Here is a 15,421-nt window from a genome sequence, read left to right as displayed (position 1 = left end):
CTTCCTCCTTTTGCACAAATTTGGTCATTTGTTATGTATGGTTTATCTACAAATCTAATTTGAGTTAGGTCTGTGTTGTGGTAACTTTAATGATTTATAGAGCACAGGGAACAGCCTCACAGCTTGTGCAGCAGGTAATTTATTAATGAAAAGTGATATCTTGTCACCAGCTTGAGTAGTTACAAATGAATTAACCATGTGATTCAGCTGTGTCGAGGCAGTTTGTTAATAAACTTTACTAAAATTTCTTTGGGGCCAGGAGATAAACTGTCTATCAGTTTTTCTCAACCTCTTCAACACAGAGGAGCCCTTGAAATAACTTTCTGGTCTCAGGGAACCCCTGGTAAAAATTATGTCTACAACCCATGATACATTAGTGAGATGGTCCGTGTGAAGAAATACCCCATTACAGATAGCAAAAAAGATCAGTGGTGTCAGTGGGAACTTATCCGAGAGGCAGAAATTGCTCCTTGATCAAGGAATCCCTAGCAACCCTTTGGAAAAGCCCTGGTCTATATAACCCCCTAGACTCAAGAAATACCACTCTTTCAGAAGCAGGAAAGGAAGAACCTGATTATGATTGACAACAGACAGGCTATGTGGAAGAGGGATCTTAAAGCTCACAATATTCCCCCCCGTGCCCCCACCGCTAACTTCAGTTCCCTCCTCTCACGCCAGGGTGCTAGGTGTAATCTGGACTGTGATCTCTCCTTTGAGGCTCCATGCACACGGGGCATTTTTAATAATGCTGGTAACGTTAGCTATGTAAAGTCACATTTTAAAAACATGAGTTTTTTAGCACTTTTGTATTAGCTTTTAGCGGCGTTTTTGCTGGTTTTTTTTTTAAATGGTTTTTTTCTGCTTTCTAGCGTTTTTTAGAGGTGTGTGTGTGTGTGTGTTTTAGTTAAATGTCCAAAAACGCTGTTTTGCCACGATTTACCATTGTTTACCGCATTTTTCAGTATTAGAGCATTTTTACAGCTAAATAACTCCTCTAGAAACACACTAGTCATGGGGTTTTTTTTTTTTTTTTCCAGCCGAAAAATGTCCCTGCCAAAAAAATGTTGATTACAGTCTGTGTGCATGGACACATAGGATAACATGCTGGGGGAGTTTACTGGCTGTAGAAAAAAATATCAAATGCCATAAACAGCTGCTGTAAAAATGTCCAGTGTGCATAAGGAATAAGTCCCATGTCCATTTACTGTCCAGATCTTGCTACCTTAATATTCGTAACATTTCCAAAATATGCCTGTTCTTAACAACACCACAAAGCTTCTTATTCACTGCCTGATCTCTTGACTTGATTATTAGAACTGCCTCCTCGTTGGCCTACCTTTTACATAGGCTATCACCCCTTCAGTCCATCATGAATGCTGCTGCCAGATTCCTCCACTTTACCAACCGTTCAATGTCCACCGCCCTCTCTGTCAATCCATCCATTGGCTCACCTATTGAATAAAATTCAAAATACTAACATCATGCTAAGCTGGCCAAAATACTAACCAAACAGTTCTGGTCTCTCCTCCCAAAACCTCCTGCTCCCTAGCTCTCTTTTCACCTACTCCCATGCTCATTTCCAGAGCTTCTCTAAAGCCTTTCCCATCCTCTGGAACTGCGTACCTGAATCTCTCCAACTATCACCTACTCTGTCTGCCTTTTAGTCAATCCATGAAAACCCATGTCGTTCATAACAATTGTTACCTTTTTATCACTTGACCCTCTCTTTTGATTCTACGAATTCTAATGAGTGGGGCCCTCTGATCCCTGTTGCATTGATTTGTACTGCCTCTTTCTCTTGAAAATTATTATTGTTACTCATGACACCTGTAAAAGACCGAAAATACTCGTCTTACAATATGCCCACACTGCTGAACAGTGCTTCTATTGCTAGAATTGATCCCTGAAGATGAGGAAATCTACACTTCCAGAAGAATTGATCTCATGGGTATCCACACAGCTCTCACTGGTTACTCCTTTTTGACCTTACGTTCTTGTAGTACATAGTAGCGATGCAAGGTCAAAGTGAGGCACGATTTACAACCCTTAGTTAAATCATCTTGAGAAGATACAATCATAAACCGAGTAGGACTGGGCCTGATAAAATCTGTATACTTAACGATTTCATGCTGCTTTGGTCTGGTCACGTGATGTCCCATGTGCCAGTTAGTGGTCAGCTACAGGAGAGAAAAGAGAGCTCTAGACAACAGCTGGTAATGCCTGAACATTGGTCAGCAATCCCTCCTCTCCACTGCAGTGGTGCTGGATCACATAGCCAGAATGAAGCGACATGAAAGTAGGTATGTATTTGCATCTTTCTTAAACAGGTTAGTAAGTATAGGTGTTAGGAGTGGGGAGGGAGTATTTTTAAAAATAGTTTTTATCCCAGAATTCTACTTTAAATCTACACAAAGAGCACTTGGTTACCAGGAGCATCATAGGTATCTGGAAAGATTCTGACCATATGGTCCAGATCCACCCAGAAGCCTGGATCAGCACCTGGCTCAGCCTCTGTGATCTGCTGAGAGCCTGCCTCCTCCGCATCTCAGTGTTCCAGTGAGTGCTGGAGGGGCACAGCAGAGGTGAGAACTGAGCGATCAGCAGTGTTTGACAGCTCCATTCTCAGCACAGAGCTGGCAGGGGACAGATGCAGCATCAGATAATGTTTTGGGTTAGGATGTTGTTACATAATATACATGCAAACATGTTTTTTTTTTTTGTTTTTTTTTTGTTTTTTTTTTTTAATGTTTTTATAAGTATTTGCATCAGTATTGACTATCTTTCTAAAATGTAGAAATGAAAAAGACTAGTTTCTTTTAATTGATGATTACTATGAGTATTATTTCTCCTAAAACAATATCTGGAGTTTTTTAGCTTTTTTATTTATTTATTTTTTTGGTGCTGGCTGTTAGCTGAAGGGAGCAATTTATAAATATAGTAGGCCAAAGGCAGGTGACAAATATCACACAGGCTGCACCTGGCATCAGGAACTGTATGGAAACCAAAATCTCCAGATGTCACACTATCAATTCTATTTTTGTACATAGTAGCTACATTCCAGTATTCGACTACATTTCATGAGCTAAACTGAAAAAACATTATTCAAGTACCACTGCTGCTAGCTTTAAAGTCTGTTTCCACAATGGAAAAAAACTTCTTTTTTTTTTTTTTTTTTTCTCTTTCATTCTTTGCATCTCAGTGGTGCTAATTTCCTGCAGCCTTTTGCAGTAACCTCCTGTCAGCATGCTGTCCAGCCGTGGATGCATTCTATTTCTTAGGATGAGTTTCCTGACAGCAGTGGGCCATGCCTGTGTAATCTGTGCTGAAACATCCACTAGTCTGATAAAGCCTGTGTGGCAGGGTGAGAACACAGGAGCACATTTGGGAGACAGAAGTAGAGCATTGTCTCCAAGTCAGGAGCATCAGGTATTTTTAATAGCTGCAGATTTAAAAAATTGGAAAAAGACTTCTGAAATTACATTGTCTCAGTTCACACTACTGCGATCTGAAAGTCATGCGAATTTGCCCTGGCAACTTCCTGGTTACTTGAGTACTACTTGATGTACTACTTGTAATTTTGGTTTACTTTAATGAAACTTCATTTTCAGGGTATTTCGAGTTTTTTTTTTTTTTTTTTTTTTTTTTTTTTTTTTCTTTTTCAGGACCTTTTGTCTAATTGAAAATCCATACAGATGCACATCTGCTAGCAAAGAGGGCTGTGTGTTTCTCCTCTGATCTTTCATCTGTATATGTCAGCATTATTACACCGTATGTTCTGGTCATTCACTGCTTAGCATTAAATCGCTGAGCAGCAAACTAGAATATCGTTCTCTAACTTGGTGTCAGTCCATACATCATGTCTGTCCATACACTGGTGGCTACCTTCACTGCGTCTCACCATCCCAAGCACAAGCCTATAGGGAAGGTCACATTATACCCCATACCTGGAAGCCTCGCTGCTTTGGAGCAACAGAGCAAAAGCTTGAAAAGAACTGTGAGCTGGCAAAGGAGCCCCACTTTATTAAACTGGAACTCCAAGTCCTGCTAGATCACTTCAGGCTGTCCCCTTTTGCTGTTATAGCTATGTAAAATGTTAAAAATAAGTATTTATACTATTTAAAATGCTTTGCATAGCTCAGTTGTTCGTGGTTTTTTTTTTTTTTTGGCACTATGCCGAAAGTGTAGAGGCCAATCTGCTGACGGCCTAAAGATTTACTGCTATTCAGGAGGTGTTCAATGCTGGAGGCCACTTACAGCTAATTTTGGTAGCATCATTATTATTGTTGAATGTATGTTCCATGCTCAAGAACATTTTTCTTATCAAGTTATGGGTAAAGTTCTGCTTTAAACCAGTGGAGCAAGGGAGGCTGCAGAGGAGTGTGGATTGATGAGCAAAACTTAGAGTGGGGAGGCTATAGCAAATACTGTCATTTGCCCACTAATGGGCAAAGTGACCGTATTTCTTTAAGAACTATAGGCAAAAACTTTATGTACCCCTTAAAAACAAATATACAGTGCATTATTTAAGCAGTTTCTCGTTTTAAATACCATTTCTACTTTTCTTTAATACTTGGATTGTTACAAGGATGGGTGATTTGCCAATGATTAGAAGCACCTAGTCAACTATACCCACCAACATGCAAATTTACACTTTTCTTTGGCATCATGGGGGAAACATTTATAAAACCACTTTGTGGTTGAAGGTCATCAACCACAGTTGGCTGCTGAAAGGTTTTGTGCTGCAAAATACTCTTGGATTATGTTTGGTTTTCTCTGTTACATTCTTGCCAATTCTTGTGCAACCACAAGGCGTTTAGCAGTTTCCTTAGATGTGTACTCAATAAAAAAAATATAATAATTATTAACAGTGGTTGCCATGTGTCAGAGGAAAGCTGTATTCAGTATAAACTTTTCAGTACATTTAAATCTATAAAATCGCAATATATTCACTAGAAGTAAATACATAGCTTCTGAGTTAGCTATTGCTATGGCACGTCTAAAAGATGTGGTTCTAGTGAACTCGATAGAATAAATATATTTTAGTGCTTCACCAAATCTGTCCTGAGCTCTTACAGTGGTTGACTTGCAGGTAAATTCACATATAGGCAGTTGGAAAAATTGGTAAGTATTTTAAAGCCCAGCAACAGTCAAAATAAAATGTATTTTCTTTGGAAAGGCTCTGGCATTCTGTCAGGCTCTTATCTCTGACTGTTGCCAGGTTGGGGAGATTTCTTCTTACCATCTTATCCTGTGACATTTGTACAAGAAAGGAGGTGTGCTGTAATCCTGTGACAAAGCATGGACAAAAAATACAGTGCCAGAAGTTTTTACCCATCTCCCTTTGGAGAGATTTCCCATAATTTCTTATCTTGGCAGGTTTTTATTGCAGTTTGTATCCCTACTGAACATATTTCACCTCACATCCTGTAAAACACAACCCCTTCTGCTCTCAAAAACAAATTGGGTGTAGTTTTCCCTAAAACATGAACTGTTGGTGAAACATAAGGGTAGGCGTGAATTGTAGGTACCTGGTGGAGGTCCTATCTCAGGGATTATACAACTGTTGCCCAGTCCTTGTATTGAAACGTGTTTCCAGATAGGGATTTTTTTGCAAAGTTACATTGGTCCACTTTGGATCAATGCAAGTATGTTTATTCATACATAATGCATACCTGGCCAATACCTGTGGTAATGGAGAATCACTATAGCGGATGTTGTAAATACAGTGATATTTGCTTTCTACCCGATCCCATGGTGAATGGCTGCCCTGCCGCATAATGTTGCTTGCTTGGCACAGGTGCAATTCAGAATACAAGGCAATCTGTTATTGGACGATGTGGAGATTGTTTTGCCTCTCCACCCCATCCAGTAAGAAAACCGCTTGTATTCACTGAGAAAAATACAAAGAGTTCTCTGAATGGCACTCGTGCTGAGTGAGCACCCCCCTGTGGTTTCTATGCAGGCATGGGATCTGGTAGACCGTGAGGATCACTGTAGTAGCGGAAACTACTATGATTTCTAGCTTCCACAGGGGTTGGTCAGGTATGGAATATGTTTACTTACTTTGGCCCAAGCTGGACCAAAGTATTCATGCAAAAATATTTATACTTGGAATTTAGCTTTAGGGCCTCTTTCACACTTCGCTGTGGTTCTGCCTGTGATCCCAAAATGCTCTGCACAAATGAGAAAGGTGCAGATGATGACAAATACCTGTTCGGGTGCCATTCATTTTCAATGGAACCAAAATGCAGTGCGGTTCTGCCACAATTGAAGCACGATTTCACACCAGAACTGCACTGTGTTTTGGTGTCAATGAAAATGATGGTACCCCAACAGGCATGGTGGGATTTGTGCAGAGTGTTTTGGGATTGTGGGCAGAATTGATTCTGCCAGAGATCACAAATGCTCTATTGTGAAAAGGGCCTTAAGATGGCATTAATGTGGTCTGATCTGTAACGTATAAGCAGAATTTTATAGTATACTGATTTGTTTTAATTTTTTTTTTTTTTTTCAGCTCGAATGGGGTTAAATTTCCATCATCCGGCAACCGATAACATAATGGCACTTAATAGTAAGTATTCATCCTGCATTACTCTATCCTAGTATGGATTATCTGTGATAACGTGCATGTATATGTGTGTACAGTATATCTCTTCTTTCTCTAAACAAGGCAGTGCTTCATTTTTGCTTTTTTGTATCACTTCTGTTTTATAACTGCTAAATAATTTTTAACTGTGTCAACCTTTGTGAACCTTTTACCTTCTTGTGTTTATCATAACCTATAGTGCTTCTTAGTTCATCTTTTATCTTTCAACCTGCAGTGTTACCTGTCCATAATTGTTGATCTCTTACCTAGACTGTAGACCACACTGCTGAATGAATACAAGCCTTGATGTCTCATGGGTTCGTTTATTGAAACTGGTAGAAAGAGGCAACTCTTGCATAAGTCTAGCAAAGCCCTGCTGATGTCTGCTAGTGTTATCTTCACTAGCCACATGAAAGTATTGCAGCTTAAAAATCATTGTTTATGGCTCCTTGCATTGAATTAAGCAGGTTTGTGTAGCTGATAATTTCCTTCTTCTCATTTTCTGCCTGCATTTTCAGTGCAAGCTGCATCTAAGGTGAATGCAAACAAAGCAGTGTTTACACTGGCCTAGGCCTGTGACAATTAAAAAAAAAAAAAATGGGAAAAAGGTCGTTTAGGCTTTGTTGGCATTGCTTGTTGTTCCTGTCCTATTTGGAAGTATATTTCTTTTCTTTTCATTTTTGGATAGAGTGGGAGAAACAACTGAGTACTGTCCGTAATACTTTTTTTTTTATTTGCACAAACCATTTTGAGGACAAGCTTTCGGGGAGTGTCCCCTTCTTCAGGTCCAAGCAGTACTGATCACAAAGGTATAGCAGAATGTTATAAGAGATGTAGGGGATGGAAAAATAAGAGAACAGAGTTTGGAAAGCTTAGTACCCTGATTAGGAGTTCACTGCTATTGAAGATTCTGTTTAAAAAGATTGCCCCTCATTTCTTGTTCTGATGCCAACAGTTGAACCAGAAAGGAAGTGAGGGCAATCCACAACCAATAGCAATACAGACAGAAATAAAAACTCTTTATTTTAGTAAAGGTTTTTCATTTGTGGAATAGAGAAAGGCTAGAGTTCCTGGCAGTAGGTGAGAAACTCTAACGGAGCCCTAAATAGCAGTAATAATAACCTGACGGGGGTTCTACTTTTCCTCACTGTATCCCAAACTGAAAAAGAAATGTTTTGGTTCAACACTTTGCGTTTTTTATATATCAACCTTTTTTTAGCTTTTAATTTTTTATTTTATCAACACTTATTTGATCATCTAATGATTTTGTTAGCTGCCTTTTTTAATTTTAAGTGCCGAGTTTTGTGCTTTTTTTTTTTTTTTTAAAAGAAAATTACAAGGGGCAGATTGTTACAATCCACCCACTAATACTATCATAAGGCATAATCTACAAGGGTGTTGTTTGTTTTTTTTTTTAAGTATTTTTTTTGTGTTTCAGTTGTACAAACGTTTACAAAATTTAAAAATCCATCAAAATAGGTTTCAAAGAAATAATCTTATATTGGGGCATGCTTTGTGTGCGGTAGCTCAGCATGTTTTGTCATGGGGAGGGGGGGGGGGGGGGGAGAACTAGGCTGAAAAATCCAGTTCCCGGAGTCCACAGTCCTAATAGTGGCGCCTTGTTGAATCTATGCCATGAAGAATTACGGCAGTTCTGAAGGCAAAATTGAGTCCAACCCAGTACTAGCAAGGTGTACCTAATAAAGTGGCCGGTGAGTGTAAAGGGAAGAGCACAAAAAAGAAGAGTATAGGAAAAAAGAATAGTAAGGGGGCAAAATAAGGGGAAACAAGTTCTGTCAGTGTGAGAGAGGGGGTCTATTTTCCATTGTGCATGTCCACAGTATTATTTAAACTTGGAGAGTGGTAATCTGCTTCTATTTGAAAGCTGAGACACATCGGCTTGCTGCTAATTTGTGTGACAAACTTTCTTGTGTGTGTAGGGATCCCCTTTAGGGTAAAAACAAGTACAAATTTTGATATTATTTTTTAATTTTTTTTTTGTAGATGGCCTGTGCGACTAGAATTTTTTTTGCTGAAGAGTAGTGGTTAATAGCTAATTGAGCAAATGGCTTCCTATACTGTAAGCTACACAGCCACATGCAGTGGTAATTAGTCACACACGATTGTGACATAGTGTGATCCTGTGCATTTAAATGCTGCATTAGGATACTGTGTAGCTTACAGCATGGGGAGCCATTACTTCCATTAGTTTGCTCACTGTTTTTTTTTTCATCAGTCTCAGTGTGAGTAGCTCAACTGCGTTTCTAATTATCCCTACGTGGCATGTGTTGGAATAAATGCTAAGATCACAAAAGTACACTAAATAATGTTCCAGAAAGTCTTATAAATACATTCATCTTCAAATTCACAAGTATGAATGGGACCTTTTAATTGAGTCACTGTTCTTTCTTTCTGCCAGTTCCCATGAAGAAGCCCATTGTGTTGTATAACTAGTTTCCTTTTCTTGGATTAGTTTGCTCTATTTTATGTACAAAACATTACTCCATATCCTTGTGATATCAGTAGTCTTAAGTACTTCTGTTCTGATAAAAACACACTGTGATTGATCATCACAACCCCTGGTGAGCGCTGTGCCAGGTATTCAGAAAGCAATAACTGGTTCATGCAAGGATCACGACAACAAACAGTGCAGTTAGCCCATTTACTACACATGCCTGTTATCATTAATAATCTTTCTAGCACCATCACCTTATGCTTCTGTAAAAGGTGTTATGAAGGTAAGTACTACAGAGCAATGCAAATAATTTTAACATATATGAATATAGCTTTCTAGCTAAGCATAAATGGCAAAAAGAATCCAGTAGGGTCCTAACAATATTTATCTGCCCATTACACTTTAAACCAGGCACATCACCTAAACACAAATAACTGTAAGCGTAAACTAACAATTTATTAATATACGTATAAAAATCTCATTGCTTATGTCAAGAGATTGACTGACTAAAATTATAGAGCTTTTTTTTTATCTATTCCAATATAAACTATATTGCCAAAAGTATTGGTCGGCCTGCCTTTACATGCACATGAACTTTAATGGCATCCCAGTCTTAGTCTGTAGGGTTCAATATTGAGTTGGCCCACCCTTTGCAGCTATAAGAGCTTCAGCTCTTCTGGGAAGGCTGCCCACAAGGTTTAGGAGTGTGTCTATGGGATTATTTGACCATTAGAAGTGCATTTGTGAGGTCAGGCACTGATGGCAGACAAGAAGGCCTGGCTCGCAGTCTCCGCTCTAATTCATCCCAAAGGTGTTCTATCAGGTTGAGTTCAGGATTCTGTGTAGGCCAGTCAAGTTCCTCCACCCCAAACTGGCTCATTCATGTCTTTTTATAGACCTTGCTTTGTGCACTGGTGAGCAGTCATGTTGGAACAGGAAGGGGCCATCCACAAACTGTTCCCACAAAGTTGGGAGCATGAAATTGTCCAAAGTGTCTTGGTATGCTGACTCCTTAAGAGTTCCCTTCACTGGAACTAAGGAGCCAAGCCCAACCCCTGAAAAACAACCCCACACCAAAATTCCCCCCCCCCTTCCACCAAACTTTATACTTGGAACAATGAAGTCAGGCAATTACTGTTCTCCTGAGAAGTGTAATTCGTCATTCCAGAGAACATGTCTCCACTGCTCCAGAGTCCAGTGGTGCCATGCTTTACACCACTGCATCCATCGGTTTGCGTTATACTTGGTGATGTAAGCTTAGATGCAGCTGCTCGACCATGGAAACCCATTCTATGAAGCTCTCTATGCACTGTTGTACTAATCTGAAGGGCACATATAGTTTGGAGGTTTTTAGCTATTGACTCTGCAGACAGTTGGCAACTTCAGCACATGCTGACCCCACTCTGTCATTTTTCGTGGCCTATCACTTTGTGGCTGAGTTTCTATTGTTCCCAGTTGCTTCCATCTTGTTATAATACTACTAACAGTTGATAGTGGAATACTTAGTAGTAAGGAAATTTCACAGATGGACTTATTGCACAGGTGGTAAGCTATCATGGTACCACACTTGTATTCACTGAGCTCCTGAGGGCAACCTTTTCTTTCACAAATGTTTGTAGAAGCAGTCTGCATGCCTAGGTGCTTGATTTTATACACCTGTGGCTATGGAGGTGATTTGGAGCACCTGAATCCAATGATTTGGAGGGGTGTCCCGATACTTTTGGCAATATAGTGTATATGCATATATAATGTACATAGCGTTTCCATCAAAATGCTTTCAAAGATGATTTTATCCAATCAGATCAATAAAGAAAGCATATCTCAGTGCTTTTTGTGAACATAAATTCACTTCCTCAGGAGTGGATTCTACTGCTAAGATATGAATCAGCTTGAACATAAAACCGCAGTACTTCAGAAGGAATAACGGCAATGATTTCTGCGCCAAGAACCATGGGGTGAGATCCTGTACCATAAAAGATGGGGGAGGGGCTCTGAGGATGGTGCAAGATGGCAAGAGGTGGAATATTTATGTGGACTAGTCATTTAAAAAAATAAATATTATACAAGATTATCTGCTTGGTCTGAAAAGGTAATCGTTGTTTAACTTCAGTAATGTACAAGGTTCGTTGATGTGTCAGCACATTCTATCTGTAGTCTTTGAGGTATTTATCCTAATAACTGCTTTTGTGTGATGAGACTGACACCAGAGGTTTCTGTGCATTACATAGATCAGCGTTTTTCAACCACTGTGCCGCGGCACACTAGTGTGCCGTGAGATATTGTCTGGTGTGCCGTGGGAAAAATTCCAATTTCATCTGTAACATGTGGCTTCGGCTCACAAATAGACCAATCATTAGAATCTAATGATTCAGTGGTCGGCAAGCCGCGGCTCGCGAGCCACATGCGGCTCTTTACCCAGTCTAATGCGGCTCTTCTGTGTGCCGGGCGCCTGCTCCCCTCCCTCCTCTCGGTCGGCCGCTCCCCTGCCTCCTCTCGGTTGGCAGCCCCAAAAGTCCGCGCGGACCTTTTAATCCGGCTTGCGGATGTGGCTGTCAGGATGTGTGTAGGCGGGGCAGCGTGCCGAACGTGAGGGGAGGGGAGCTAGGCTCCTCTCACAGTCCGCCCTGAAGACCCGAACGGCGCGGGAAGACAGCGAGAGGAACGCAAAAGGTAAGTGAATTGACACGGGGGACTTGGCTTACTAGAAGGGGGGGGGGGGAATAGTACTGTGGGGGATGAAATACTATATGAGGGATGAATTACTTTATGAGGGATGAAATACTATATGGGGGGATGAAATACTATATGGGGGATGAATTACTATATCAGGGATGAATTACTATATGAGGGATGAAATACTATATGGGGGGATGAAATACTATATGGGGGGATGAAATACTATATGGGGGGATGAATTACTATATGAGGGATGAAATACTATATGGGGGGATGAAATACTATATGAGGGATGAAATACTATATGGGGGATGAATTACTATATGAGGGATGAATTACTGTATGAGGGATGAAATACTATATGGGGGGATGAAATACTATATGAGGGATGAAATACTATATGAGGGGATGAAATACTATATGGGGGGATGAAATACTATATGGGGGATGAAATACTATATGAGGGATGAAATACTATATGAGGGATGAAATACTATATGAGGGATGAATTACTATATGAGGGATGAAATACTATATGGGGGGATGAAATACTATATGGGGGGATGAAATACTATATGGGGGGATGAAATACTATATGAGGGATGAATTACTATATGAGGGATGAAATACTATATGGGGGGATGAAATACTATATGGGGGGATGAAATACTATATGAGGGATGAATTACTATATGGGGGGATGAAATACTATATGAGGGATGAATTACTATATGAGGGATGAAATACTATATGAGGGATGAAATACTATATGGGGGGATGAAATACTATATGAGGGATTAATTACTATGCTTACTATGGGGGAATATTACTATACTTACTATGGATGACACATACACATCATTCATCTACTCTTGGTCCGGCCCCCGGGTCCAATTATAAAATACTTTATTATTTCATAATAAAGTAATTATAAAATAATTTCTTTGTGTTTGATTCCTATTCAAGAGAATTACTTTATATATAGTCAATATAGGCACAGAGGTAAATTTTTTTAACATTTTCTAATGGTGGTGTGCCTCGTGATTTTTTTCATGAAAAAAGTGTGCCTTTGCACAAAAAAGGTTGAAAAACACTGACATAGATATACAGTCAGGTCCATAAATATTGAGACATCGACACAATTCTAACATTTTTGGCTCTATACACCACCACAATGGATTTGAAATGAAATGAACAAGATGTGCTTTAACTGCAGACTGTCAGCTTTAATTTGAGGGTATTTACATCCAAATCAGGTGAACGGTGTAGGAATTACAACAGTTTGCATATGTGCCTCCCACTTGTTAAGGGACCAAAAGTAACGGGACAATTGGCTTCTCAGCTGTTCCATGACCAGGTGTGTGTTTATTCCCTTATTATCCCAATTACAATGAGCAGATAAAAGGTCCAGAGTTCATTTCAAGTGTGCTATTTGCATTTGGAATCTGTTGCTGTCAACTCTCAAGATGAGATCCAAAGAGCTGTCACTATCAGTGAAGCAAGCCATCATTAGGCTGAAAAAAACAAAACAAACCCATCAGAGATAGCAAATACATTAGGCATGGCCAAAACAACTGTTTGGAACATCCTTAAAAAGAAGGAACGCACCGGTGAGCTCAGCAACACCAAAAGACCCGGAAGACCACGGAAAACAGCTGTGGTGGATGACCGAAGAATTCTTTCCCTGGTGAAGAAAACACCCTTCACAACAGTTGGCCAGATCAAGAACGCTCTCCAGGAGGTAGATGTATGTGTGTCAAAGTCAACAATCAAGAGAAGACTTCACCAGAGTGAATACAGAGGGTTCACCACAAGATGTAAACCATTGGTGAGCCTCAAAAACAAGAAAAACAGGAAAAACATGTCGTTTGGCAAACAGAGTTTGCCAAACGACATGTAAAAAAGCCTTCACAGTCCTGGAACAACATCCTATGGACAGATGAGACCAAGATCAACTTGTACCAGAGTGATGAGAAGAGAAGAGTATGGAGAAGGAAAGGAATTGCTCATGATCCTAAGCATACCACCTCATTAGTGAAGCATGGTGGTGGTAGTGTCATGGCGTGGGCATGTATGGCTGCCAATGGAACTGGTTCTCTTGTATTTATTGATGATGTGACTGCTGACAAAAGCAGCAGGATGAATTCTGAAGTGTTTCGGGCAATATTATCTGCTCATATTCAGCCAAATGCTTCACAACTCATTGGACGCCGCTTCACAGTGCAGATGGACAATGACCCAAAGCATACTGCAAAAGCAACCAGAGAGTTTTTTAAGGGAAAGAAGTGGAATGTCATGCAATGGCCAAGTCAATCACCTGACCTGAATCCGATTGAGCATGCATTTCACTTGCTGAAGACAAAACTGAAGGGAAAATGCCCCAAGAACAAGCAGGAACTGAAGACCGTTGCAGTAGAGGCCTGGCAGAGCATCACCAGGGATGAAACCCAGCGTCTGGTGATGTCTATGCGTTCCAGACTTCAGGCTCTAATTGACTGCAAAGGATTTGCAACCAAGTATTAAAAAGTGAAAGTTTGATTTATGATTATTATTCTGTCCCATTACTTTTGGTCCCTTAACAAGTGGGAGGCACATATGCAAACTGTTGTAATTCCTACACCGTTCACATGATTTGGATGTAAATACCCTCAAATTAAAGCTGACAGTCTGCAGTTAAAGCACATCTTGTTCGTTTCATTTCAAATCCATTGTGGTGGTGTATAGAGCCAAAAATTTTAGTATTGTGTCGATGTCCCAATATTTATGGACCTGACTGGACAAAAATACATTGGCCAAGTATATACAAACACATGATATGCACATTCTTTTTTTAAGGTCAATGACTCACCATGTAGTGATTGAAGAGTAACGATGACTACCCCAGGACACACAACATCCAAATCAAGGAAATTTCCATATTTGTTTTAAGAAAATCAAACTGGATTTTATATTTTTTGAGCATTCTCTGTTTTTATATTGGTGAAAACATTTTTTCCAGGCTCCTATATTGGACTGACTGTTTCCTGAATTCTGTGCTTTATCCTCTTCTAGCCAGCACAGTTCCATTGCTTCATGCAGTGCTTGAATTGGTTGCATTTCTTGCAAACATTGAGTCATTTTTAATAGTTTTTGTAGTTGTTCCTAAAATTGTACTTCAAAGTCATTTCACTTTGTATTTTTTTCCCCTCTCCATAGTTCCAGCAGATCATAATTTATAGTTTGTGAAACTTCTTTTTATAGTGCAGCTATGTTCCACTTCAGGTTGTAAGACATGTTCTCTGGGTCTTTGAAGTGTTATCAGGATAATTCAGCATTCTGCATTTCCACAGTTTCCTCTGTCATCTGCTTTGTTCTGATAAACCCTTGCTACAGATTTTTTTTTCTTTAGCAAGCCCATAGGACAGCTCCATTTTGTTCATTTTTATCTTTATGTAACATGCATTTCACAAGTCTAATGTTCATTAATATACTCTAAAGTCCTATCCATTCCCTTACTGGACTTCTCTTTATTTCCTTGCTCTTTGTTCCATCATTAAATATGTTGGATGTGTTTACTGTCTTCCAGCACACCAAAATGGTTCTATTTTCTAATTTTAGAAACACTGTAAACATGGAGAGGGATTAATGCAAGTGTTGAAAATCGTGTTAAAACTTTGACACATATTACTATAAAGCAGATTTGCTGTGGCATTTAATTTTACTTA

The 15,421-nt window shown here is 39.6% G+C and overlaps 1 protein-coding gene across 2 annotated transcripts in view; it reads left to right on the top strand.

The window, feature by feature from the left end:
• The window catches only part of CPEB3 (cytoplasmic polyadenylation element binding protein 3), a 164,794-nt gene that overhangs the window by 93,183 nt on the left and 56,190 nt on the right, over positions 1-15,421 (top strand). For both annotated transcript variants that reach the window (XM_089690293.1, XM_089690292.1), the window contains exon 4: positions 6,515-6,571. In XM_089690293.1, the coding sequence (XP_089546419.1) occupies positions 6,515-6,571 (57 nt within the window). The remainder of the gene's footprint in view (positions 1-6,514; positions 6,572-15,421) is intronic.

The sequence above is a fragment of the Staurois parvus genome, unplaced genomic scaffold, assembly GCF_062004578.1.
Source record: "Staurois parvus isolate SC_StPar_1 unplaced genomic scaffold, SC_StPar_1.0 ptg000525l, whole genome shotgun sequence".
Lineage (NCBI taxonomy): Eukaryota > Metazoa > Chordata > Amphibia > Anura > Ranidae > Staurois > Staurois parvus.
Note: the sequence above shows the minus strand (reverse complement) of the source record. Positions and strands in the feature narration are given on the sequence as shown.